Genomic DNA, 27,250 nt, shown 5'->3' on the forward strand with positions numbered 1-27,250 from the left:
CCCCCAGCACTCGCCGCCTGATAGAGAGGCTCAGCAGCGGCCCCGTCCGCCTGCCGCGTCTCGCTGGTTCCGGCGAGCGTGGTTCCTCCTGATTGGCCGGGACGGCCTCCTGCCCTCACGGCCGCCCCTCGCCCATCTAGCCCCGCCCCGCCGGCCCCCCAGACCGGTTTTCCTCCCCTCCACCCCCTTTCCAGCCACTCCCACCCCTCCATCTCCATATTTGCTCTTCTGCACCTGTATTTCCTCCTTTTTCTTAAATGCCACCTCGATGCTTCCACGTTCCGGTAAAGTGGCTGCTCTCTCCCACTCTTCGCGCTGCCTCCGTCCCCTCCCGCTCGATCCCCGGTCACCCCGGCCCGTTTTTCTTGCGCTTTCTCGCTAACAGTTTCCAGGCGCCTTTTCAGCCGTGGTGAACCACCTGTGCAGGCGACTGTAGCAGCAGCAAATGATGGGGGCCTGGGTTTAGTCTCGAAATGCTTTAGCCAGGTTTTTAATTTTGTGTATCTTGCATACGGTTTCCAGCAATTTAACACTGAAGTGGGTTGAAGTGCAGGTGGGGAAACTGTGCACGTTTACATTTGCTCCTCTTGTTTGGTCTACCGTCCTCTCTGTCACTGTCTTTGATATCAATGTGCTTCATAGCCTAATATTCCTGGAAATTTTTTTGGGTTTTGGTCCTGCTTCATTTGCATTTTGCTAAACTGTACGGATATGAGACATCTGTTGTGGTTTCCCCTCTTTGCACACATCAAGGGACTTCATAAACAGACACTGTTAAGAAGTGCTGGGTTTTTTGGCACAGCAGTTGTATTTTTACATAGATGACTGCGCTCAAGGTTCAAGGCACTTCAGGATCTTGTTATATACCATAGCGAAACGGTATAAAGCAGCAGCTGAGGCGCTGCCCCTTGGCTTGCCTGCGTGGCTTGCAGTTGACAGCTGGATTTTTTCCTCCTTCCCTGCTGCCTTCAGCTCCCAAAGGTCATTTGGCAGGTGCTTATAGGCTGCCACTACTGAGGTGTGATCAGGAGAGCAGAAAGCTAACACGCAGGGGCATAAGGAAAGGAGCACAGTTTGAATGAGAGTAGTCTGGTACTTGGCCGATACAGTGTGGTCACTGTTGTGTTGCTTTAGCATGGTACAGTCAAATATAGTGTCGGTGTAATGCACAGTGTTACAAGTATATAATTGTCTCTATTTTTCTTAAATTCTGAAAAATGTTAGCTGTGTTTCCTCTCATAAAATCCTATGGAGACATCCGTAGTTAAAAATATTACTATAACGGTGCAAAGCTGCGAGCAGTTTTGTCCCATGCCACTTCTCCTCTATAAGGGACATCTCAGTGTGGCATTGAGCACTGATGTCAAGCCATTTTTCTCTGTGAGAAGATTGGATTGTTTTAATTCACAGCCTGTGAGAACATCTGTTGAGCATCTCTGACGCACGGCTAATAAGCAGATCTATCGGTTGTTCTTTCCAGGCCTCAGCGCTGAGAGCATTTCAAGGGAAAATAGGGCTTAGCCAGCAAAATCCTTGGCTGCTGAGTTATACCCTGCGACCACTGGCATGTCAATATAAGAGCTTTAAGTGCTATAGATAAAGCTGTCTGCTGTTTCTGAGATGAGGAAACAAATGTACAGATACACATATTTTTGGCCTGGTTATTTAACTCTTCTGACTCTGTGATCCAGTTGTTATTATGGCTGCCAAAATGATTAAAACAGACTGATCAGAATTCAGTGAGAACATTGGCGTGTTGCTGTATCTTCTTTCTTCCCTTGAAACCCACTGTCTGCCTATCCCTAAAAAGCAAAAAATGCTCTTTGAATCTGCTCATACTAATTTCTCATTTTCAGGTTCCTTTTCTTCTCAAATGTAGATACCTAGAAAAAACAGTTGTTTTATTCAAATTGTATCTACTTTGGCATGCCACTTGAGACTGTCATGGATCTACTTCTTCCTCTAAACTATTAAAAAATCTGTATTAATGCTGTGAAACTCATACCTTTCTGTTTCTGGGGTGTGAGTCTTATTTGCTTGCCTCGTTATAAAAAAATACTGGAGTCCTCAGTCTCCTTTCTGATCTGTGAATATAAATGTTTGGTATCATGGGTTTTAAAAAATTTTAAAAAAAATCTTATACAGAGCACTTTTCCTTGAATAATTTTGATGTCACCCAAGAGGGTGGTACCTCCCAAAAGATACTGGAGAGCTCCCCTTTTGGCTGTAGGAAGATGTCCGTGTTGGGCCAGCTGCTTGTGAGCTTGCGGCCGATGGCAGGAGGGTAACGTACCCCCACTATCACCCGCTCTGTAAGCCCCGTTTGGTGGCAGCGCAGTTGTGGACTTCAGGGGACACCGGCCAGAGGAGAATGAATTGCTGCAGTTATAAGGAAAAATCTGAGATAAATGAGCAGTGCTGCTGCTAAGGGGTCAGGTCTGTGGTGAGAGGCCAGTGGCTTTTTATTAGCTCCACCAACACAGGGAAAAGAACAGAGGCTTGGGCATAAATCATCCCTCTTACTTTTTTCACTTCAGGGCTGGCTTGCGAGCTGACAACCTGTTTGGCCGCTCTATCGCAGCCCGCTGCCTCAAAGCCCTTTCCCGCTTGCTTCATCTGAGGGCAGACGTCGCCTCTTTTCGAGCGCTGCCCGCTTTACACCCATAGCGCCTGAAGCAGCGCGACCACCGGCACGCCGGGGGATGGTGCTTTTCCCGTTTGCTTTTGGGGATACTCGATCCCGCCGTTCCGCCGGAGCACGACGTCGCTGCCGGCGCGGCGGGCCCCGGACCTGCCAGCCCCTCGCCACCCGGCCGACCCCGTCCCCCTGCGGCGGCGGCTGCGGGCGGCGCATGCCCGGGGGGGGCGGCGAGCATGCGCGGCGGGGCGGGCGAGACGCCGGCGCCGCTCCCGCTCCCGCTGCGCCCGCCGCTCCCGCCGGCCTGTGCCTCCCGCCGCCGCCAGGCGCCGGTGGCGGAGCGAGCCCGCCGCGGGCCGCGCGCGCTGCCATGGTCAGCGAGGCGGGCGCCGTTCAGGGCGTTGCGGCTCCTCCCCCCCAGCCGGCCTCGCCCGCGGCGCTGGGTAACGGCGAGAGAAGCGAGAGGTAGGGCACGGCGGGCGGGGGCGAGGCGGGCGGCGCGGCCTGCCCCGTCCCGTCACGCCGGCGCCTGGCTGCGGGGCCCGCGCCCGCCTGAGCGCGGCGGCGGCCGGGAGCGCCCGCGGCTCGCACGGGCGCGTGGGCTGGGAGCTGACGGCCGCCTCCCGGGGCCGCCCTCGGCGGGGGCAGCCGGGCCGGCGCTGGGTGCGAGGCCCCGAGGGGGGCTTGGGCCGGGTGCGCCCACGGGGGTGGGGGTGGGTGCTCAGGCGCGCAGCGGCGGCGGTAACGGCGTCGCTTCCACGTTGTCCGAGTGAGCGAGAACTGCCCGAGCCCCTCCGGTGGCTGTGGGCCGCCGGCCGCTTCGAGCGGGCGCTCCAGGCTCCAGGCGTGTGCTTTTTCCTCTTCTTAGCTTGTACTAATTTTTAAATTGAGTTTGCTTTTGGATTCAGAATATGTTACTTTCGTAGTAATGGGTTCCAAATTTTATACTTGGTGTTTCAGAGGTAACGTGTATTGAGATGGGCACCGGGGAAGGTATCGGATGTCCTTCTCAGTTCGTAACAGAAAGTGAATCTGTGTATGTGGGGCTAAAGAAACACATGAAGAATTTGGGTTCTTCTAAATTACAAAAATCCGCGTACTCGCTGATGCAGGATGATTTAGAAAGTTTCTTAGGAAGGCGCGCTCAAATTCTCGAGGTTTATCTTGTATCTCCATACGGTGTGCTCCTACACGTGATAGCAGAGGAGACACGGTGCTAACCGTGCTGTCTGGGTAGGATAGCACGCAACCCCCGCGGGTGTTTCCTCTGTGCTGAGGAATGGTATGGCTCCGGGCGTTGTGTCCAGGCAGCTGCTGTGCCATATCTGTGCTCCCAAGTTTTCCGAATTTTCCTTATGCTGTGTGGAGTTAATTCTGTAAAATACGGTTATGTAGTGTAGGAAAGACAGGACCTTGCTTCCCTGATTTTTTTTGTTCGTTTTTTACGCTGTGTAATCGAAATTCTGCTCCAGCACCCATCTTCTCAGCCCACTTTAACTGTGGGGGACTTTGAATCCTCTGCCACACACAGAGTATCATTTTGTTGGTCTCTGCAGGCTGACTTGACTGATGCTTCTGCCAAGCGCAGGGTCTGATCCTTTCACTAAGGTCTGAAGCAAATTTGTGCAGTGAGGAAATTGCAGGCATAGATCATGATTCTTCACGTGTGAACTTCCATTTCCAATAAAGCCTATTCCTTTGTTATTGCACAGTACGAAGCCTGCTCAGCACCAGGGAGGGGCAGAGCAGGGAATAGCTCTTGGGCAATTTCACCAGGACTCACTGGAGACTTGATGTGCTTTTGAAACAGGGGAGATGAGTTAACAGATTTTTCTACAAGATGATGGTGAGGGCCATCTCGCATGTTGGCAGCATAGGTTAGCGTGCCTGTCTTCATGTCTTTAAATGGGGGACGATAATATGACGTATTCTCAGAATACAGTAACTGCATGATGGTTTTCGTAGCTTCAGAAATTCTGGGCAAAGTGCAGCATTTCCTCAGAAGGAGAACAGCAGTGCCAACTTGTTAAAACACGCAGCGTATTGGCGGGACCGGGTTGTGAGCTTATTTGCATGATTTGGAAACAGTTTAAGAGTATTTCCTGGGCAGGCTCCTTCTCAGCATCCTGCTGCTTAATGTATCAACAGCTTCAAGTGGAGCAGAGATCATGCCATGGACAAAAGGGATTCTGAAGGTTGGAGCTAGGATGTGATGCTTAATTTGCTTTGGGGAGCATTTTTGTAGAGGAAAAAAATGCTAATTTTATTATGACCATAAAATTCTATAGCTGTGAAAATGTGAAATACACTTTTTAATTTCCTTTACCATATAGTATGTGCCCACATTGGCTGAATATAGCAGCCCAGAGCAGTTTGACATCCTCCTGAGTTTATGCAGCCTATTAGATATTCTCTGCTAAGTCAGTGACTTCCATGCATTGCCAGGTCTGTTTAGCAAGCTTGCTTCAGGACTGAGCTTGTTTTTTTAATTTAAAATTAAATATATCCAATACCAATAAGAATTTAACTGAGAAAGAAATTAGTCATATTAATTAAATGGTGAACATGCTGGATGTGGCAGGAATATAAGCAGCAGTGTCCAGGCCAATTTTAACAGTTTTCTTGAAGTAAGTGTGACCATCCAGTTGCCCAGCACATGTTTCTTGAAAACATATTTCTTAGATTTTAATTGTCTGATCATTGTTTTATAATTATAGCTAGTTGGTTTGAGTAATATTGCTTGTGTCTTTTAATCACAAAAATTTATTCTCAAATTAGAGGGAATATATGAAGGAGGAAGTGGAGGAGTGTGCTGAAGATGAGGCGACTGAATCGGAAGAAGACCTTGAATTTGATGAAAGAATTGGATGCCTTTCCAAAGGTTCCTGAAAGCTATGTGGAGACTACAGCGAGCGGAGGCACAGGTAGGCCTTATTGAGATGCTGCCATGATTCATGTTGGCTGTTAGCTTAGTCTAGAATGCTCTGCGAATAGAAACTTCAATAGGAGGGAGGCAGGCATCTGTGTTCGTTTGAAACTGGCCAAAATTGGTTTCTTAATTGCTTTTGTGGACTGACAGAGCACATCTCCTTCAAGTAAAGACGTAGTATCTTATCCAAATAGATGCATTCGTCACTCATCACGTGGGAGATATTTGTGTAAAACTGGTAAGACTCCAACCAATGTAAAGGTTCACTGTAAAAACTTCCAACCAGTTATAACTGGAGGTGCACTGAGGCAAAGCTGCAATAAAACTTTCTCTTTTGGTTTCTTGCGAAGCACTTTTCTCTGTGTGGGGTTTCTGGGTGAGGCTGTATCAGCATGAACTGAAATGCAGGTTGGATTCAGCTCTATGCTTTCATAAAAGAGGAAAAACGTTCTCTAGTGGTGTCTTAAGAACTGGCTAAGTTAAACATTGGGATGAAGAGCAGGTTTCTAAAGCTTTTTGTCTTGAAGGTGTAGTTGATTTTAAGAGTAAGGAAAGCCCTTTGAAGAACTAAACACTTTACTCCAGGGCACATGCTTGTACTGTCCTTATTGGTCATTTCAGCTTCTCTCAAAAAGCTGTAGCTGCAAGAAGTACCTTTACTATATGTATCTTGACAGAAAATTGTGTCTGTAAGTTGGGTTGGGGGAGAGGTAGCCTGATCTGGAAATAGTGACTTCATCTATTGGACTGTTGGAATTATTTGCAGTTAGATAGGAAACTGCTAGTGGTTAGTTTGAAATGGAGGACAAAAATCTCTCTTGTGTGATTACCTCTGAAACTCAGTTGACTAAAAAGTACAAGAAGCAATTGCAATCTACAGATAAGCCTTTGAAGTCATTATGCCACTTGCGCAGAAGTGTCACAAGGATCTGTATTACTCTGTTGTGTTTCCTGAATTGCAATGTTAATAATTAAAGGATTATTGTCTAAAAAATAATCTCTAAGAGCTGATTAAATAACTTTGTAATGTTAGTCCCAGTTCCTGAGAAAGGAAGCGAGTTATTCTTCTGTTGCAATTCTTAGAAAAACAATAAATGCTTAAAAAATCCTTTTTTGTAGTGTAGCACCATCCTTCATGAGAACTTGACTTTGGTAAAGGGTTCTTTAAGGATTTTTCAACACCAGAAATTACTTTAGCATTCTTTGGTTTATCCCAGTAACCTTATAAATGGCAATATAGGGTTGATTGTCTTATTATATGCCATTATAAAATTTTGACATAGTATTCCCATTTCATTCAGGATTAAAGCGCCAGGCTTATTTTCTGATGCAAAACATACCAAGGCTCCACAGACCTTTCACAGCCTCCATAGAAGTACTCCACAGAATGCAGATGGAAAACATACGCTGTCAATAAGCTGAACAAATCACTGCTGTGCTCCATAACTGAAGTTTTTTTCAACTTAAGGATGATTTAATAAAAGGGGTGTAGCAGGTGCTTCTGTGCGTCTGTTAATATGTTTCTGACTATGTGCAGCAGGATGATCTCCCCTTTGCGTTGTACAGCTTTGCAAGTGTGATGAATAGGCCGCTTTAGAGATAAGTGAGGCACATATACCATTAAAATATACCAATTAGTTTTCTTCCTAAAAATAATTTCAAATCAATTCTTCACTTATTTAGCTGTTGGTAGAATGGATAGCTACGTGTTGCTTATCGCCAGAGGGAGAATCGTTTGAAATGTTGGGGTGGGAGTCCTGACTTATGAATGTTGGGAATGCTTACGGAAATTCATTGTAAAGCCTGTAGGTTTCCAAAGCCTGGAGCACGGTAATATAACCAGGGTGCCTTTTTCTAACGGGACAGTGCATATACTATATATTACTTCTCTTCTCTGCTAGCTTCTTGGCTCTAAAACTAGATACAAAAAAAAATTTATAAGAACTTAGGTTGTGGACTAGTGGAGGCTTGAAGGGACTTCAAGGTGCACCTTCTCCTTCTTTTGTGCTTGAATTTAGGATTGAGTTTGCCTGGACCATCCCTCACAGTGATTTAGGGACATTTTGTTTTATATGCGGAGGAGGATCTAGCCTGTTGCTAAATCTTCCATACAGGGATTTCACAACCTCCTCATCACTCTAGTATTTGACTGTACTTAATGTAAAAAGTTCTTTCTTGCTGCAAAGGTAGGACTTGTCCTTTTCCCCTGCTACGTAAAAGCAAATACTATAGATCTGAAAACATTTTTCTAAGAACAGCTGATGGATTTATGAATCAAAGATACCAGTATTGTACTGGTAATGCTCAGATTTTGTAATGTTAGAATTTTGTTCTGCTTATGTTTCTGAATAATATTTCCCACAATCTAAACTTTTGTTTTTCTTTTGACCACTCAGTTTCTCTGATAGCATTCACAACGATAGCTTTCCTGACTATAATGGAGTTCACAGTATATCGGGACACATGGATGAAATATGAATATGAAGTAGACAAGGATTTTACCAGGTAATTTTTATTCATTATAATTCCTTTTAAAATTTAAGTTTTCTGCACTTCAGGACAGAATAGATCTAAAATGTTCATGTGACTTGCAAGCAATCTAGGATTGAAATTAAAAATGAAATACTAAAGGGACTTGATTTTTCTTCTGTTCAGTTGATTTGAGTTTTTTCTTTTCTGGAACTTACAAAGAGGAGAAATTGAGGTTTCTGCAATGAAGTAGTCAAAATAATATAGGTTGTTTAGTGGAGTCCCCTGAGTAATTGTTTGCTAACAATTCAGAGGACACTCAAATATGTAACTCAACATCAGCTACGCAAACCCACCAGATTTGCATCATGCTTATTCTACTTCATACAGCCGGTATATTGCCATTATACTTTGTGCTGGTGGAAGTGAACCCTAAGCACTCAGAACTTTGACTGCACTGTCTAGAGGTTGCTACTTACCTTGTCTGCAGTTACAGCCTCCAAGATTAGCTGAAGATGTTTGCTTTTTGTTTCTTGTGCTTGCCTGGGCTGCCTTTGCCTTTCTTCCTGAGGTGGTGAGGCACCCATGAGTCCATGTGAAGTTAGTGGAGATCTTGTGCACTGAACACCTTTAAATATCATACATCTGGAACTGAAATAACTTCAAAAGCTGTTTGACTAGTTGCTGTGGTAACAAGCCAACATTATGACTATTAATTGGAGGAGGAAGGTGCTCAAATATTTCCTCAGTTTGAAATTTGTAACTCCTATGTTGTCCTGATCCACTGCATTCTGTGAAACTTATTGCACTGTTGTTGTGTGGAAAAAAAAGTGTGAAAAATTAAAAACTTAATAAGAGTTGAACAAACTCTTGGGCCAGTAATATTTCCAAAAAAATCTGTCAGGAGTTTCATAGTAAAATTCAACAGGGATATCCAACGCTTTTATCTCTTAAGTTATGAGTAGTCATCAGTGCTTTAATAATTAAAAGTCCATCTTAGTTCACCCAAATTTTAAACAGCTTCAGTTTATATTTATTGATGTAAGCTTTGTTAGTTGACTCTGTTTCAGCAAGTAATCTGAGAATTTTAGTAATGTATCTCTTAATACTTGTACTCAGTGTTACTTATTAGCTTTTTGCCTTTTTTTCTTTCCAGTAAGTTAAGAATCAATATTGATATTACAGTTGCCATGAGGTGTCAATGTAAGTATTCCATTGGTGAAGTTTTGAAACACTTGAAAGGCTCTTCAGAGTATGCATTTACTTGTAATATAGTCGTATATTGTTCAGAATATTCTAACAGTGAGGTTTCTTCTGATCTTGATAGTTTGTAGAGATCTTGATGGCATATGACTCATTGATAGAACTGATAGGACGTGTGAAGAAAAGTATTTATGCTATCTCGTCCGTATCTTGCAGAACTTTGCTTTGTCTTTCAGCTAAAAAAGGATCTGTTGTTCCAGTCTCTCTCTAGCTGGAATATTGTAAAAGCTCATTGTGAGACACAACTCAGCAGAAATATGTCACAACTTGTATTTATTTATGAAATTGGCAAATGTTAACCTGGTCTGTTGTTTAACAATACTGGAACCATCAGGTAATTTCATCCTTCTGATGAACATATGGTTGCCTTCCCATTTAAAGGCAATGCTTACTATTCTTTTGACATCATTTAGGAAATGAACTATTGTTTTTACGGACTGGTGTTGGTTGTCCTGGACTGAGAAAGAGGGAGAACGCTACTATTACCAGGAATGCAAGAAAATCTTCAAGACTCCCTTTTTTGGCAAGGTTAAACCTTGCATTAGTTGTATGGCACATCAGTACCATGCACTTTGTGTTTGTCTCGCAAGTATTAATTCACAAGTCATCCCTTCTTTACTCTTAAAATTTGTGTTTTTAAAATCTTCTTCAGTTATTTTCCAGTAACCATAACAAATTTTGAAAATTCTGATTTAAATTTTATTTTCTTTAAATTTGAGAAAAAACCTAAACTTTATCCTCTTTTTTAACTAGTCTTGCTTTGGATTCAGTGCTTATGAAATGTGAAAAAACATCTCTGCATAGCAGATCCTAGAAAGCTTGTGTATGTGGTTCCTACAACATCTCTGAAGATGTTACATCAGTGAGAAAATATTGCAAATCTGAAAAGCTTGTCTCTCTGTCACTGTGCATCAGTTGATGATGCTCTGATGTGAGAGGTTGGAAAGTAGGATTCTCTGGTTTCCCCTATCTCCCAGTAATCTGCTTCTTGACAGATTTGTTTTTCTTTTGGTTTGGACTTCGTTAACAAGGAACAGTAATTAATTCTGAAAGTTTACCACTGTATTGTGAAACTTCATTTCAACTTGAACTTGTTTGTTTATGATCATCTGTATAACTCAGTATTTTTCTCCCTGTAAAATAGATGTGGGGGCTGATGTTCTGGATTTAGCAGAAACAATGGTCGCCTCTGCAGATGGGCTAATCTATGAACCAGTAAGTTGATTCTTACCTTTTTATTTAAAAAGTAAATTGCTCTTCACTTGATGAGGAGCACTGCTGGGCTGGCTTGCTCACTTGTATTTTTTTCCCCACAAATGGGTTGCGCAGAACCTCCCCAAGTATTGTCTGATCCTTGAGTGAGGTCTGCGGCGCTTACCCCAGGAACCTACTAGGGAAAAAGGCTAGCATTGGGATTTCTGTGTGTTCACTCTCTGCAAATACAGCAGATTTAAACACAGCAGGCTCACAGATCAGTGCTTCTTAACAAACTAGTGATTTCTCCAGCTAGTTATTTTTACATGTGCAAATTCTAGGGATAAATGCCAACAGTATTTGATATGGAAGGAAAACTCAGAGCTGTCATAAAAAGAGAATTGATGTAACTGCTCTTTAACCAGAAGAATACTATGATTCTAAAACGGGGTAGAAAGTCACCACGATATCCTTATAATACAGGATGGCATTAAAGTTTGTAAATTGGGTTAGTATCCTTTTAATTGCTGTGTTGTGAACTGAAGGCCCTGGGACTGTGTAAGCCTATGCTCTTAAAGTGGCTTTGCTTGCATAATGCAATGAACTTTGAAGTAATTATGCTATGTGAAAGTAATTTATCATTTACAGAAAACCTATTAGAGAATGTAACTTCCTGCTGTAATTATTACACTCTCCAATAACTGAACCATACTCCAAATTATAACAGTTTTGCCCAAATTCCTACTTGTGCATGTGAGCAGGAGGAGATGGCTGAATGGAAGGACGTGCTGAGGAAGGGGAAGGAGCTTGTTTTTGTTTGTTTGTGCTCCTTGGAACATTTCCTCTTTTTGCCTGGACAGTCATCTCTGCGCTGCTCTGGCTGCTGCATGCTAGCAGTTGCCCCAGTGATTATTATGATCTTAGAAAGAGAAAACTTCCCGTACTTGATCTCTTTTGGCCATAGCTCTGGGTAGGTTTGAGCATTAATTGCAATTGGATTTACTGTCTGGAGCACATCGGCATTAACCACATATAGGTTTGAATTCAGTGCACAGGTGTTACTGGTGATACTCTTGTGCTGATTGAAGTATAGCAGGTCTTGTAGCTTGTCTTAAAGAAGTGCTCAGTGTGAGATGAGCCTAGAAATAAACAGTCTGCACCTGGACCCTTGTCTTTTAAAGATTGCTCCTCTGCTTGCTTCATTGCTGTTTGCATCAAAACCATGCATGTCAGTTATATCACTTAGAATGAAATTGCCACTCACTGCTTCTTCTAGTCCATGTTAGTCAAAGGCTAGAAGTGCAAAGACAGCTGACTCAAATTACAAGAACTTCAGGAAAAGATGGTGAAGTTATAAATGCAAACATGTGAATAATTCTGGCACGGGAAGGGACAGAAATTTCCGTACTTGAACACTAAATGTATTATTCAAAGTGCAAAGTCCTTTCAAACTCCAGTATGTTGTAGCAAGTGTGAAGTTGATTTTAAGTCCCCACCCCTTCCCACGCCTCAATTCTCTTCGGAGTTTCATGGTTGGGACTTGAGCGCCTCCTGCACGTTTTATTAGATGTATTATTTTTGTTTCAGGTGGTATTTGATCTCAGCCCACAACAAAAAGAATGGCAAAGGTAAAGCACTGAGATGCATGTCTATGGTTTGTATTATTTGTACTGGAAGTGACTTTGAGGTACACTAGGGTCACATGACAGAACTATGTTTTGGGTCTAACAGCTCCTGCTTGTAATTTAAGGTGCAAACCTGTGAAAAGATATTAATTTACTTTGCTTGTCTCATGATTTGAGATCTCTGTTATGGAAAAAATTGGTTTGGTACTTACTTGTGGAACTGGGTCATGCAGTTGCAAGCCAAGATGTATGGACTCATTCAACTTATGTTTCTAAATGAACGCTTGGTAGCATGACTTTTAATTACGGGTTCAGATGCGTAATGCAGATAGCTTGATATCTAAATGTCAAAGCTGAACCATAGTAACAAATTGGCATGTTCTTGTGAAAGCAAATGATTTTGAGTCTTTCATAGAACTGAATTGAAACACTGTTTATCACTTCAACTGGAGTAGCTTGGTTATGTGTGTGATTGCTATATTGATAGTCTTGTAATAGAACCTGAAGCTTATTTGGGAGTCTGGCTGGTTTTGGTATTTTGGCAACATACTGCTGTGAACACCAGAGCTTTAAGTGCTGCATAGAATATAATTCTCAAAGATTATTGTAACGTTTTAATACTGACATGAACCTTCCTAACGTCTTGATTTATAACCTGAAGGTGATAATTAATTGTGAAGGTATTTTCTATGTTACTGTTGCATGCTTTCACACTTGTTTGTGTAACCTTTAGGATGCTGCAGCTAATTCAGAGTAGACTGCAGGAAGAACACTCTCTTCAAGATGTGATATTCAAAAGTGCTTTTAAAAGTGCTTCTACAGCACTGCCGCCACGGTAAGAAAAACTGTGATGTTGTGTTGTCATTCCCTTCTCCCCCACCTAATTAATAATATAATTATCAATATAATACAATTATAACTAATATCTAATTAGACTTCACATTTCATTGTGGTTATGATTTCCATACACCACCCCCACTCCCGCCCCCCCAGAAGATAAGAAAAGAAGACCTTACTGCTCTTTATTGCATTTTAAAATAGTGTACTTGATACTTGCTTTGGAGAGCTGTTGTTTTATGAAAACCTCTGGGGTTTCCAACCTGGAGAAGGTTTCCAGGTTTTGTGTGTGTTTTCATACATATATATATTTACATAAAAGAGACACACAAAGAAATGTGTACACACAGCTTTTTTAGTGCATTTTATCTGGTGGTTCCTTTTTAATGTGAATTAGTAATGCCAAAGCAATACTAAACAGAAGGCTTTTTTTTTTTTAAATGAAAGAACATCTTTCTGTCCAGTGACTTAAAAAAAAGTCCTGCTATTAGCTGTGACTTAGTACTTTATGATTTTAAAAGAATTAACCTTTAAATAAAAATGTGTTTTGTTAGTAAATGCCCTGGTCTAACATAGCACTGTTAAAATTGTGTGGAGAAACCTTGCTGTTTACATCTTATTCTAGCTACCCTCAAAATACTGAGAGACTAAAGCACAGAAGGCTCGGTCTGCCTGAATCTAGATGCCACATCATTTTTTTTTTCTTCTTTCCAGGGGAAAACGCTTTCTACATGAAAGCTGAAATTACTTTCCCCTTAAAAACAAAGAAACAAAAAAACCCACAAAGGCAAGGCATAAATAAAACAAAACAACCACCAAAAAGATGTGTGCTTCTGATGTTATAGTCTCCCTATTGGAGGACTAAATACATGCTTTCCTCCTAAGGCAAGGCTAAAGAGGGCTCAAAAAATCTTTTTCTCTCATTTAGTTGATGTCTTCATATTAAGTCCTTCTGTTTCTCTGATACTTGTCAGTGAACTATTTGAGATGGCTTTTATGCTTGGGATGCGTTTAAAACATTTTTTTTCCATTTCCCTCTAAGGAGCAGATTTGGAAATATGTTCTGAGCTGTGGACATCCTAACAAGTGTGGGAAGAGGAAGGTTTCATAAAAAAGAAATGTTGAAAGCTGTTCCTGCTACAGCGTTGTTAACATGACTAATATATTTTGTTATGTTCATGGTAGCATTAAAACTTTCCCAACAAGCCTTTTTTGGTAGAACTAATTGGGGGGGAAAAAAAAGCCCTGGAGCAGCAAGATATGCTCAGGGTCTTATGTTTTCTTTTCACATCTTCAGGTATGATAGGTTAGCTTCGTAGGCCAGATCTCTGAATACAAGTATGAACGAAAACTTACTGGTTTCATCAGACTGACCTTTTTTAGATTCCTTCCCTTAAACCATCTCCAGATGATGTGTTTCATATATATATATGAAACATATGTGAAGTATACTTCACATATACTTTATATATATATATATATATATATACATGCACACACACACTATATAAAGTATAATTCCAGAAGACAACAACAAGAAGAGGTAGATGATAATGCTATATCTTTATGCTAGGAAAAAGAAATCTAACTGTACTCCTGTTATTTCTGTTAGTGAATATTCTCAAGTATTCTTTATGTTGTTTCTGTTTAAACAGGGAAGATAATTCATTACAGTCTCCAGATGCGTGCAGAATTCATGGTCATCTCTATGTCAATAAAGTGGCAGGGAACTTTCACATAACTGTGGGCAAGTATGTTCTGTTCAATTCCTGAAAATAAAACGAAAGAATTGACTTCTACATTACACATAGTGCATGCATGTGTGTGTGCTTTTACACTTTCGAGTTAATGACTGGGCTTTATTAACCTTCCTATATACCTACTTAGTATTATTTTCCATGTGGTATCTTTTCTTGCACAGTTATAACCAAATTTCTTCATAAGTTACTAAAACAATGCAGTGCATTGTTGCATGCAACGTAGTGGTTATGAATTCCTGTGTCTTACAGGATAAAAACTCTTGAAAATAGGTCCTCTATTAAGTGTATGACATGGAGTGGACTGCTTGTACTCACCTCCAAACTTCTCCTTTCTGTTAGTATGCAGTTCACTAACGTGGATGAAGTGTAGATATGTGCCATGTCAGTGCAGAGATAACAGTTATAGAACCATAGTTAGGAAGCCAAATGCCAGTTCATCTTGATTTGAGGACAGAGTTTCTGATGTGCTTTGGCAATGGTATTAACTGCATAGAAACTTGTGTTAACCTTTCTCTGTGCTCTCCAGCTCTGCTGTCCTCACTTATCTTGCTGCCACTGCTGACACCAGAGATCTTGGCATGAAATCTGTGCTCTCTAATTTATCCACATGTAATTCCAGCTGCTGTCTTTGTGTGGCTATTTCTCCAAATGTTACTTCTGTCTGGTCTTGTACCCCTCTCTGATTTGTCCCTAGATGTCCAACTTCTTAAGCCCTTTCCCGAGCTGACCGTTTCAGCCTCTCATCTACTGCCATCACTTCTCTCTTCCTGTCTCTAGATCTGCAACGCTGAATAAGCTTTTGCTTTCCTTTGCTTCCATTTGCTCATTGTTATATTTGTACTTCTGCTAAGTTGCTCTTTCTCTTTTTATAGTGTTTTGTTTTGTTTTTTAAATGGCTTTTCTCACTTGGCCACCTTCACACCTTATCGCCTGGTTATTTACTGTAGTCCTATCTTGACTGATCTCATTGTCTTACTCCACCTTCTGTTTGTCCAAAACTTACATGGATTTGGTGACAATTTTACTTCAGCTAAGTAGGGAAAGTTTTCTGTGTTATTGGCTGGACTGGTAGGAATGAAGTGTGGCTGGGACACTGTTCTACTTTCCAGACAGAGTTGCACTTTTTTTTACCCCCTCTTCACACTGTTACCAGCCTCTGCATTGTACTTTCTCCAAACAGGTGTCCAGACATTAAGTTAACTTGCTTAGTCAGGGAGCAAATACAGAACACAGATACCTTGCTTCGTCATAGAACAAGTATGGTAAAGTTTTCATTAGGCTCTTAAGCAGTTCTGCCGTTCATGTGGTATGCCTCGGTGGCTCTTCTAGTAGGTTAGTAACTTGATGTGTTCTTGGCATTTCTGAAAATGCAAGGCACTAATTTTGTAGGAGAGGTTTTTCATGAGTCTAATGTTCCTGTACCTTGTCATTCAGCCTGTCTGTACTTGGCAGTAGTAAAAATGTCTTTTTTTAATAGAGATACACACAATTTTTATATATATATAGAAAAGTTTGTACATATATATACATGCACATATTTTTTTATCTATGTAAAGTATTTCAATAAAATAGAGGGGGAGAGGTAATATTTCTACATAGTGCTGTTTAGGAAAACTGTCTTTTGTGTGGTTTCATTAAACAAATTTTTCATAAAACGTATCTTGCTTTCTTTAGGGCAATACCACACCCCCGAGGCCACGCACATTTGGCAGCCCTTGTAAGCCATGAGTGTAAGTTCTTTCATCTCCATGTGAACAAGTATCATTTTGTTCAGACTGCTGTCTCCTATTCATATGTTAACATATGTTGCTGTTGTAAAGATGTTCTAGCTGGGCAGTTGCATTGTAGAGGAAAGTGAAGAATATTCTTTGCAATGTTACCACTCAGCAGTGACTTGCTTTTGTATGTTTAACACTCTTAATATTACCTTTAGGCCACCTCTACAGTAATGAGAACATGGGAATCGTGGATGTATTTTGTTGTAACACAGACACCACATGAAATTCCTGTATTTCAGTCCAAACTGCCTATTTCCTCCAAAATCTGTTTTTATAAGGTTAAAAATTTCTGACTTTTGTCCTTAGAAAATTCATTTTTAGGTTACAAATATAGAAACTACATGCATGTTGCTGCCATACTTAGTGTGAGGCAAGGGTGACTTACTGTGGAAAATGAACTTGGTGTTGGTTAAACCTCTAAATGTCTGCCTGTGAATTTATGTCAACACAAGTGTATAATATTACAGAACTTAGATACCTTTGCAAAATCAGACAATGTAGTAACTTGGTAGTTGCCTTATGCTTCCTCTGTACACTTCCTTCACAAAATTTTTGTCTTTTTAACACCTTTACATACAAGAACCCAAACTGTAGAATAACTTCAGTATTTGGCCAACTAGAAATTTCCTGTTGTGAAATTTTAACTAATTCATTTTCCAATGTGAGAAATGGGTGCATCTTTTTTTCTGAGAAGAGTACAGAATCTCATAGTTTAAAAATGTTATTCCTCTGTATTGTCTTTCAGCCTATAACTTCTCTCATAGAATAGATCATTTGTCGTTTGGAGAGCTTATTCCAGGAATTATTAATCCTTTGGATGGGACAGAAAAAATAGCATCAGATCGTAAGTGTTGTGTGTTTAAAAAAGCAGTGTTTTCTATATTTTTCCAATAACCATTTAAAATATTATCATGTTTTATGAATGTTGTGATTTACAAACACCATGTCCTGTTAAAATTGGTAGCCAGCAGTGCACTGTTCAGTTATCTACATGGCATCTTAAATGGACAATTTCTGTTTAATATCAGTATTGCTGTACTTTGCTGTTTCGCTAAAGTTGATTTGCAGTTTCTTCCAGAGTTGTGTTACATTGAAGTTACAGTATATCTGAATATATTGTAAAGCATTTTGCAGCAGTATGCTACCGTGCAGAATTATAGATCTGACTGTTGTAACAGGCAAAAATAAGTCTGATTTGGTTAAAAAAAAATAAGTCATCAGGAGTCTTGGACTCTATTCCTGTGTTTCGTTTGTTGCTTCCGTGGTGTATTTTGTGAGGCTACTACAGGAAGGGTTTGTGTACCGCTTTGTTTCCTCATGTATAAGTAAAGGAGTATAGTAACCTGCTTTACAGAGCTACCTATGCCTCATCCTGACTTCAGTTCCCTTCTAAAGCTGCTGTTGTCTCAAAGTCAGCTGCTCCTTTGGCTAATCCAGCCAGAATGGTTCAGGGTAGTTGAAACAAATTGCTTCAGTCTATTGATGTTTGTTCTCTTAGGGAATTGCACAAAGACAGAGCAGTTATAAATAAACAAACATGCTGATTGCTCTAGACTAATTTTCTAGAAGTCTGTCTAATCAAGAGAAAAACTGTAACCAGTTTAGAAGGGCTTCCAGCATTGTATAGACAGTGGCTAAAATCTCTTCAAACCGCTGTTGAGTGGCCTGACCTTAGTGAATCTTTTCATTACATGGGTAAAATATGAATTTCTCTGAGTACAAATGTGACATAGGCCTTGCCGATGGAAACTAACTTTGTTCATGCAGGTGGTGCTGAAGTAGTCTTGGCCATGCTGGGACTCCTTGGAGAATGTCCCTAGTGTAAATGGCTTAGCTGATTATTTTCAATATTATTTGTTTGATATATTTGTGAGTGCCTCAGATGTCTTTGACTCTGTACTTAATTCAACAGTGAGATTTGTTTTCTTCTAGACAACCAGATGTTCCAATATTTTATCACAGTTGTGCCAACCAAACTCCATACGTACAAAATTTCAGCAGAAACTCATCAATTTTCAGTGACAGAAAGAGTAAGTAGAAGAGAAAACCATGCAGAGACAAATATAACAATGATTGTTCTTTAACAAAAGCTTGAATATGAAACCGGAGACTTAGATGTACCGTGGTTTTGAGAACTCCTCTAGCGTGAAGAGACTCTTTGTAGAATGTTCCAGTGCACTAGATTTACAGTAAATAACGTAATACTGATGGTAAAATATATGTGCTTGGTGACACGTGCTAAGTTCTTGCATTAGTGTGTTGTATCTGTAGATCTGGAGTCTGATATTAGAATTAATGATAGATATCCAGTCATTTCCACTTCACTGAATGCTTATGGAGGTGGTGGTGAAATCATGTAAATTCTAGTTCTGTAATCTTGTGTGTAGCTTTACAAATATTTAATCCACCTTTAGCTTTTTATCCGTGTGGGAAGCAAACCAAAAACCACAGCTCACTTGAATGTCATGAACTTTGTTGTGAGTGTTAGAAATGGAAACAAAGGTAGTTGGTATGAAAAACTAATCACACAGAAAGTATCTGTCTCTCAACTGTCTTGTTTAACCTTTGTTGAACACCAACTTTAATTATGCTCCAGACTGGAAAGCTTCTGCTTCTGGGCTTGGAGAGGCTTTTAATTCTGAATCCATAAAAAAAGTAGTTATTGCACCATAGTACACGCACAAATCATAAAGCACTAATTTTAAAGAATGCTGTAAATAAGAAGGTGGCCTTATGTGTACCAGTTACATGTCTCATTTCCAGACACTGAACTCTTTTGATCTTTTATTCAAAAGCCGAAGAAAAAAATCTTTGCGAGAAGTTTAATTAAAAGTGACAGATAAAGCGAGAGGTAAGAAGGAAGTGTTGGGTTGACAGGGAATTCAGAGATTAGGGTGGCTATTTACTGTAATACAGTTTGTGCTGTTCTCCGAGGGAGAAGAAAAATCTTAATTTCCTCATAATTCCGTGCTGTGCTTCTGAAAAATACATAGCTAGGGGAAGTAGGATAGAGGTGATGTCTTGGGGTTCAACTTGGGACATACAGACTGCTGAAGGGAAAGGCTTGCTCTAAAACTCATGAAAGCTGGATTAAAGAGAAGAATGAAGAGGAATTTTGTAATGCAATATACTCCCATCTCCTGCTGGTCTAGCAATCTGCTTCATGTTTTCTCTGCACAATCTCTGCAACAACTAAGTCAGTCCTTAAACTTCTGGACATCAGTCAACTGCTCATCTTACTCCGTATTAGATTTTTTTCATCTTGTATTAAATTTTTCTCTCCTTCTGCTGTAAAGATGGTTTCTTTCAATTAACTCTGCAGCCTTAGTTAGCTCTTTAATTTTTTTGTGGGGATGTATTTTTTTATGAAAGTTGCAATGCAGTCTCAGTTTGCGTAGGAGAAAAGCTTGTGAACAGTGGAGGTGAAGTGGCATTACATACTTGCTTGCTCTTGCTGTCTTAATAGGTAGCCCCGTTGCTTGTAAAGTTTATCTTTGGAAACCATATACCCCTAGCAGATGAGCTGGGAAAGGCTATCAAGAACAGTTAACACTGAACAACTTAGTGCATTTATTTTATAAGAGAAGGCATATATGCAGACCTGGAAGAAGGTGGTCAGCTAGCTGTGGCTAAAACTTGAATACAGTGAGGTTTAATTGCCAGTGGTGAGCAGACTGGGAAGCAGCGTTTGGAAGGTGTGGGCAGAATAATCTCCACTGTTGTTGTTTGAGATACAGTGTTATCTGTGTTAAAAACATTTGGTTCTAGGAAGGCTTCACTGCTATCTGAGATATCTCATGCAGGACTAGTTATTTGCACTAGGTTTTAGCAACTGACAGTTAAATTTTCTGCAGCAGTAGAAGCTAGAAGCAGACCAAAACGGTTTGCGGAGAAAGAATTATGTATATTTTGAGGGTGGAGTTTTGGGTGTTCTGTTTAACTTCGTATTCTTTTTCACCATTTGACCTCAAAAGACCAATAAGGCTGAGGGAAATAATAGAGGGAAAACAAAGAAAAAAATGTGTTTCTTTGTCCCTTGCCAATGGCAAGATTCTGCTTACCTACCTTTAGTCTTCTCTTCCTTCTATGTATACCTGAATGTTATGCTGAATGTTACGCTCTTGAAATACAGAAAGTATTCTGTACTGGTTAGGGATTTGTTTTTGTTTTTTTTTTTTAAACCATTGCAAAGTTTCTGTGACCTGTTGTCACTGATACATTATTTTGGCGTCCTTTTTACTTTGGTTTGGTAGCAAAAGCAGCAATATGGTTTATGCTAGGTGACTGGAGAAGTTGCCTAGTCTGTATTTTCCAAAGTGGTATTCTGCTTTTTATTTTGTACTGTATTCTGCATGTTTTTTTGAGCACAGACTTAAATCTACAGGTGAAATGGAGCTGTGATATATTGCTTTTCTCTTCAGTTCAGTCTTGCTTGTCTGTCCTCTCTGCTCTTATTAGCCTAGACATGGCTGAGTTTGCCTTCACTCAGTTACGTTCTTTTCTGCTGCCCTTGTATATTTTCAGCCAGACCTTCCTGGCAGTGCATTTATCAACCCCTTTTACTAACAACAAAATAATAGTGAACTTTTGAAAGGAACTTAAGATTGAGGAGTTTTTCTTTCTCCTGAAATCTTTTTTTTAAAAAACAGAGATTTCCAGCAGCCAACTCTCCTCTTTGGGGTCTTTTAGTTTAAGAATTTGGGCAGACGAGAAGAAACTGTACAAGTTCTTGAATTAGGACTTGAGGCATCTGCTCTGTTTAGAGTAGTCCTGGTGAGTTTATTATTTTTATTGAGGTGTATTTCTTGCTGTGTGACTGTTGTCTGAAATTACCTGACTGACATAAATATTTTGAAAAGAGGCTTGATACTGATATTCAGTTTTCAGACCCCAGGAATTTTGAAATTTTAATATTTTTTTTTCTTCCTTTTTTTTTTTAATCAAAGCAATGGTTTATGGCATATGTGTAAATGTGCACTGAGAAAGAAAAGTGGCGTTAGTCTAATTTAACTTAAGCTTCTTAATTTCCATTATGGTATACTCTAAGGTCTTCCCTGATGCTTTTTAAAAGCCAGCAAATAAATCCTCTGTGGCACGTGAATCTAGAGATATGCTCCAAGGAAGAAGGAGGATGAAGCCTAACGAGTCTTATATGCAATGTGGAGGTTTATGTACACCGTCTGGGAAAACTGCCATAGCTAGGGCTGTTCTGCAGGTCTCATCCTGATTTAACTGATTAATATTGGCACATAAAGTAGGAAGAGTTGGGGCACTGTGTTATACCTGTATATACCACTCACTTGAATTCACAGGCTAGACCAAGACTGTGGCACTTATCCTCATAGGTACCAAAAGCAACCTAGTTATAAACATCCTTGTTTAAAACACCATGCGAGCAAATCTTGTGAGGATAGTACCAGGGCCTGATAGTGAACATTGATACGCAGCACAGAAGACCAGTGACCAGGAAAGTGAATTGTTACTTAATGATGTTTCACTTTTAGATGGTACTGGCCAAAGTTATCTTCGTGTTCCCTGGTCTTCTGTCGACTGCTAACTCTGATTATATAGGTCTTTGTCATCACATTGATTAAGATTGTTTTCCTTGTGACTAATAAGAAGTGACTAACTTGTGTTTCTCTCTTCTTTCAGGAAAGAGTAATTAATCATGCAGCTGGCAGCCACGGGGTGTCAGGAATATTCATGAAATATGATATCAGTTCACTTATGGTGACAGTGACAGAAGAACACATGCCTTTCTGGCAGTTCTTAGTGAGGCTCTGTGGCATTATTGGCGGAATTTTTTCAACTACAGGTAACTATCAGTGCTTTCCTGCGTAAGTTCTACCAGAATTTATTTTTTGGTCATGGTGATTATGCTATGGGTAAATTACAGCGGAGTCCTGAACCTCAAGCAGGTTTAACATGGAGTGCCTGTTTGTGTGCACTGAAACATGCAATGAAAGCTGCTCGTTTTTTGGTGTCCCAGTATGCTGTTTCTGCTGTTCTGAGGGCTTGGTGTTTCCTTTTGGGTAACTATAACGTAATTTATTTACTTCTTGAAGAGCAAGGAGATGTATATATATAGATAAAGATGTATACACATGCACACACATACACACAGGCTACTGATGTTCTGTGTATTTCCTGTAGTTGGGATCCAGTGCTAAATGAGTGCCAAAGTTAGGATAAAATTTCCATCTGAAGTAACGGGGAGGATTTTCCTTGTGTAACTTGTCAATGTACTTCAAGATTTGCTCTTTCAAAGAAAATAAATGAAGATGAAAAGACACAATTCACTTATTAGTCAAGACATAATAGGGTATCTTGATTACAAGTTATTTCTTCTCTCGGCTTTCACTTGAAGAGAGCATTATAAAGAGACCTTGAACTAAGAGCTCTCTTTCAAAGTAGATACTTCTGTCCCACAGAATATATTTTCACCTGTGAAAGCTGGGTGGAGGGTATTACTTTTCTCAGGATCATTTAGGTTGAAAAAGACCTTTAAGATCATCAAGTCCAACTGTAAACATAACACTGCCAAGTCTGCTACTAAATTATGTCCCTAAGAGCCAGGTCTGCTCACCTTCTAAATGCCTCCAGGGATGGTGACTCAACAGCTTCCCTGGGCAGCCTGATCCAGGGCTTGATAACTTTCTTGCTTGGATAGCTTTGGTTTTGCTTTTATTGATGCATTTCAGGATGTTAGAATTCCTCCCACTCTTGATGTTTCCTTTCTTAATGTTTTACGTGCTGGTTTACTGCACTGTATCCTGTTGTAATACTTCTATAAATACTACGGTTTTACTACTTGTGACAACTTAAATCTTGTTTGACATCACAGGAATTTTACATGGCTTTGGAAGATTTGTAGCAGAAATTATTTTCTGCCGTTTCAGACTGGGCTCTTACAGAACTGCATCGGTAAGAAAAAACTTTCTCTAAGTGGTACAGCTACCTGAGGCTAAGGACAACATTGGGACTCAGTCCCAGCAGAATTTAAGATGCTTGCAATAAACCCTCCCCTTGACGTACATATGAGCAGAGATTCAACAGCTTTTAAAAATAGTTGGAAAACCAAACACGTAAGGAAAGCAGGTGTTTTCTAAGAAGCTGAATTAATGAAACTGAGTCTCTTGGAGATTTCTCTGCTACATTCCCTCCATTGTCCTTACTATATTCTTTTTATTTTCAAATTGCTACAAAAATTACATGTTTTCCCAGGCCTCGTCAGTCTCCACTGCATATTCTTCTTCTGCTTGGCCTCCTGACCAAAGAAGAGGCACCGTGTGCTGCAGGGGTTCAGTGTTGCTGCTGGTTAGCCTGCAGGCTACTGCCAAGCAGCGTGAAAGAACTGAGCAGTCTTTACCTTTCCCCTCATTGGGCATTAGTAGGGTTGCTCCTCTAGCAACTACTTCGTTTTCTTTTACTTTCATTTTTCCCATTTAAGCCTGTAGGTTAAGACTTCTACCTTTCTCTTAAATTTTGTTGACATTTGCTAGCTGGCAAGGTAATGTGAGTGGGGGGAGAGGAGGGAAGGCAAGCAGATTTGTCTAATTTTTGTTTGGGAGACCAGGCAAAAACGGCATGCAAGTAATGCCCAAGAATAAAGAAGTGTGTGTTTTGGGAGAGGGAGGGGAGATTCTGTTTCTGGACAAGCCATTAATAACCCTTTGGTTTTGTTTGACTAGGTCCCACTTCCTGATGGCCACACAAGCAACCACTTACCTCTAATTACAGACAATAGTACGCATTAGCCTCCTGAGAAAACTTTCTTTCTTCCTGCCTGATACAGAAGACACTTTTTTATAATAAAGAAAACATTGTGCAATATGCTGAGACAGTGCTGATGGGCAGCAAAAAATGAAGCCTTTACAGAAAAAAAAAACCCAACCTGAACAAAAAACCCCCCAATTTGTGTAATTTTTGTCTTTCTGAGTGCACATGGAGTCATAGGAGGTTGTGAGACCAGTGAGGTGGACCATCTTCTGGAGATTAAAAGAGCGTTGCTACCAATACAGTATACATGGTCGAGCTGAACGTCTTTGAGATGACTGCCATTGACCACTGAAGCACCTTGGCGATCTTGGTTCTGTGCCTGGGAAGGCTAGCAGACTGCGAGGGGAAAAGAGTACAAGGGGGGTGTGTGGAGGGGCCGGGCAGCAGGCAAAGAGGGACAGTAACAGAGCTGGGGTCTCTCTTAGGTGTATGAACTGGGGTTTGGGTTTTCTTGTTCTTTTGTAATGGTGGGGCTAAGATGTTATTCTTACAGGTGGGGAGCAATCCTAGAAAATCCTGAAGAAGAGAGGAGGCAAGAGAGAACTCAGGGAGTAAGGTGGAGCCCAAGCCATAATGTTGGTCATAGCTGCTGCCTTTCTGTAGTCCCACCATTCCGTAGTGGAAGAAATGTAATGTGGAGCAGAGGAGTTCCTCTCTGTTTTCACACCACCGCTTCGCCAACAGTGACCATATCGCTTCTGGTGTTCATGTGGAAGTGCCCAAGGACTCTAGAGAGTGGGCTCCAGCGTACACAGTTTTTTGACTTGGAATAAGAAGCCTTTTAAATAAGGCATTTGACTATAGTTTTGATAAAAGGCAAGACTCCCTAGCAAAAGATGAGGAAATCTTTGGAGGCCTCTTTCTTGGTAAAGAAATGGCTTTGATGGAACCTTTGTTGTACCCCTGCTGCTAGTATACGAGCATGGTATGTAAATCCTGGAGATGGGGAGGAAAAAGCAAGAAGCTGCCTTGCTTTGGTTCAGCTGAATACTGCAGAAATGCGGAGTTCAGGGCAGCCGGGAGGGCTGCCAGCCCAGGCAGGGAGTGGTAGTAGGTGACTTCAGGGAATACAAATAATTTTGCTGCAGACAGATGATGAAGAGGGATCTACAGAATCGACCCTTATTATTCATGAAGGTTTTTGTAAAATAAAGTGAGAGCAATATCAGTTTTATATTATAAATATGCTACTGAGAATGAATGTTATTAATGGAGATGGTGCTTTGAGAAACTAAACATTCTCTTACTGCTGAACTACTGGCATATACCTGTGGTTAAACAGTTACTCCACCAGGGTGAAAAATTAATGATTCCTTCTCAGCAAAACTTGTTTAATAATATATTAGGAGATGATGCTGTCCCTGGCTGTAGTCACCGTGGAATGAATATTATAATTGAGAAGACTAATTATGGAAAAATAAAAATCTCAGTGGTGTTGTCAGATTTTGCTGACTTCCGTTAATGTACTTTACAGGACACTCGAATCTTGGTGATGAGCACAGTGTAAATAATGTAGCTGATTTGCTATGCAAAGCAAAGGGTTTCCCAAGCTGAGAATTTATATGAAATAGTAAATAAAATGTGGGAAATGAGGAAAGACCTTTGTTCAATTCAATGGTTGAGAAAGACAGAAGTTGAAGGAAGCCAGGTCCTTGGGTTGACAGCCATGTTTGGGGTTTTCTCTTTCGTGGGTTTTTTAACACTGATTAAAACTCCAGCAACTTGAGAAACTTGTCCTCGGTGAGCAAGAAAATCAAGAGCTGTAAAGTTTTGGTTCCCATTTCTCTTTGGCATTTCCGTCTGAGGTTTCTTCCTTACTTCTGCTCAGACTGGTTCTGCTTTGGCCTTTGTCCTAACACTTGTTTCTTACCTGCCTGGAACAGACTGGTGGGAGATACTGATCTCAGTTGACTTTCTGTACCAGAACTTAAATGTTATTTTCTATTCTCACATAAAAGAGCCAAGCAGCTTGGTGTGTCTTAAGTCCTCATGTGGTGTATTTGTGGTGTTTTATCGAGAACAAAGCTAACAAAGCTTGTGTGACGGCTGGTTGCTAATGGAAGAAAATTGGGGATCGACTTCCCAATGTGAGATGCTGCGTCACAGATTGAATACAGGATCAGCTGAAGCTGTGTTGCTGTGCTGTTTGCTTTCTCCCCACAGCAGCTTTGGTTGTTACAGCTAGTACCACTCATCTTGTACCACACGTTGTCATTAGCTTAACCAGCGTATGCAAGGGTGTTCCAGAGAAAGCAGTGGTTTATTGCAGTGGCTTTTTTGGGTTACGTTTGTGTAAAAGCGAGTGTAGTATGAAAGAGAAAGGAATGGGTGTCCCAAGGGGAACGGAAACCCTGATGTTCATGTGATGTTTATTTTCTGAAAGGACGATAGTAGATGAGAAATACCATTTTCTGGGTCAGGAAAGATGGACAAAAGTATCTATTATTATCTTTGGCTCCTACACAGTGTTGAAGAAGGAACACGGGAAGAAATTGTTAACCTTCATAAGATGCCTTCATAGCATGCCATTTGCAGACTGCTCTGGCTCCCCTGTCCCCCTCTGCTGTCTTTCCACACAAAAGGTCTCCCCCGTTTCCAGCTGTCTTGGTTTGGGCTTTGCTGTCATGGGCTGTAGGTTGCGTTTAGCAGGACCGCCTCCGAGGTCTGGAGTGCCATGCCTGGATGCGGGGGTCCCTCAGGTCCCTTGAGCTGCACCCCGCGGGAGGCTGGTGCCTGCCCCAGGAGGTGGGGAGGGGATGGGAGCAGTTATTTCTCAGGTAACTTGTTTTTAGGGCTCAAGAGGAAACACCGAGCTGGGTTTTTAACAGGACAGACCACCTTCAGCCCTGTCGCCTGCGAGCCAGAATCACACAGCGTTGACAAGAAGTCGCTGCAAAATGTCCAAGTTAAGACAACACACTTCACTACTGTGTTTCTGGATGTATTTTGCAAAAGACTTCTAATTAGAAAAAGGGAAA

General features: G+C 40.9%; 1 protein-coding gene across 4 annotated transcripts; it reads left to right on the forward strand.

Annotated features, from left to right (window-relative positions):
- The first annotated feature begins 183 nt into the window (after nt 1-183).
- Nucleotides 184-26,262, forward strand: ERGIC2 (ERGIC and golgi 2). 4 transcript variants are annotated; one of them, XM_064445184.1, is made up of 14 exons: nt 184-284; nt 5,417-5,562; nt 7,964-8,072; nt 9,193-9,239; nt 10,444-10,514; nt 12,081-12,121; nt 12,852-12,953; nt 14,611-14,706; nt 16,390-16,445; nt 17,239-17,337; nt 18,426-18,523; nt 22,146-22,308; nt 23,338-23,417; nt 24,185-26,262. In XM_064445184.1, exons 2-14 carry the CDS (start codon nt 5,457-5,459, stop codon nt 24,248-24,250), a joined length of 1,134 nt encoding a protein of 377 aa, XP_064301254.1. In that variant the 5' UTR covers nt 184-284; nt 5,417-5,456; the 3' UTR covers nt 24,251-26,262. The 4 variants fall into 4 exon arrangements, with proteins under 4 accessions (XP_064301254.1, XP_064301274.1, XP_064301246.1 ...); XM_064445176.1 differs by lacking the exon at nt 184-284 and adding an exon at nt 2,876-3,103; XM_064445194.1 differs by lacking the exon at nt 184-284 and adding an exon at nt 4,494-4,515.
- The last annotated feature ends 988 nt before the right edge of the window (nt 26,263-27,250 follow it).

This window comes from Phalacrocorax carbo, chromosome 1, assembly GCF_963921805.1.
Source record: "Phalacrocorax carbo chromosome 1, bPhaCar2.1, whole genome shotgun sequence".
Lineage (NCBI taxonomy): Eukaryota > Metazoa > Chordata > Aves > Suliformes > Phalacrocoracidae > Phalacrocorax > Phalacrocorax carbo.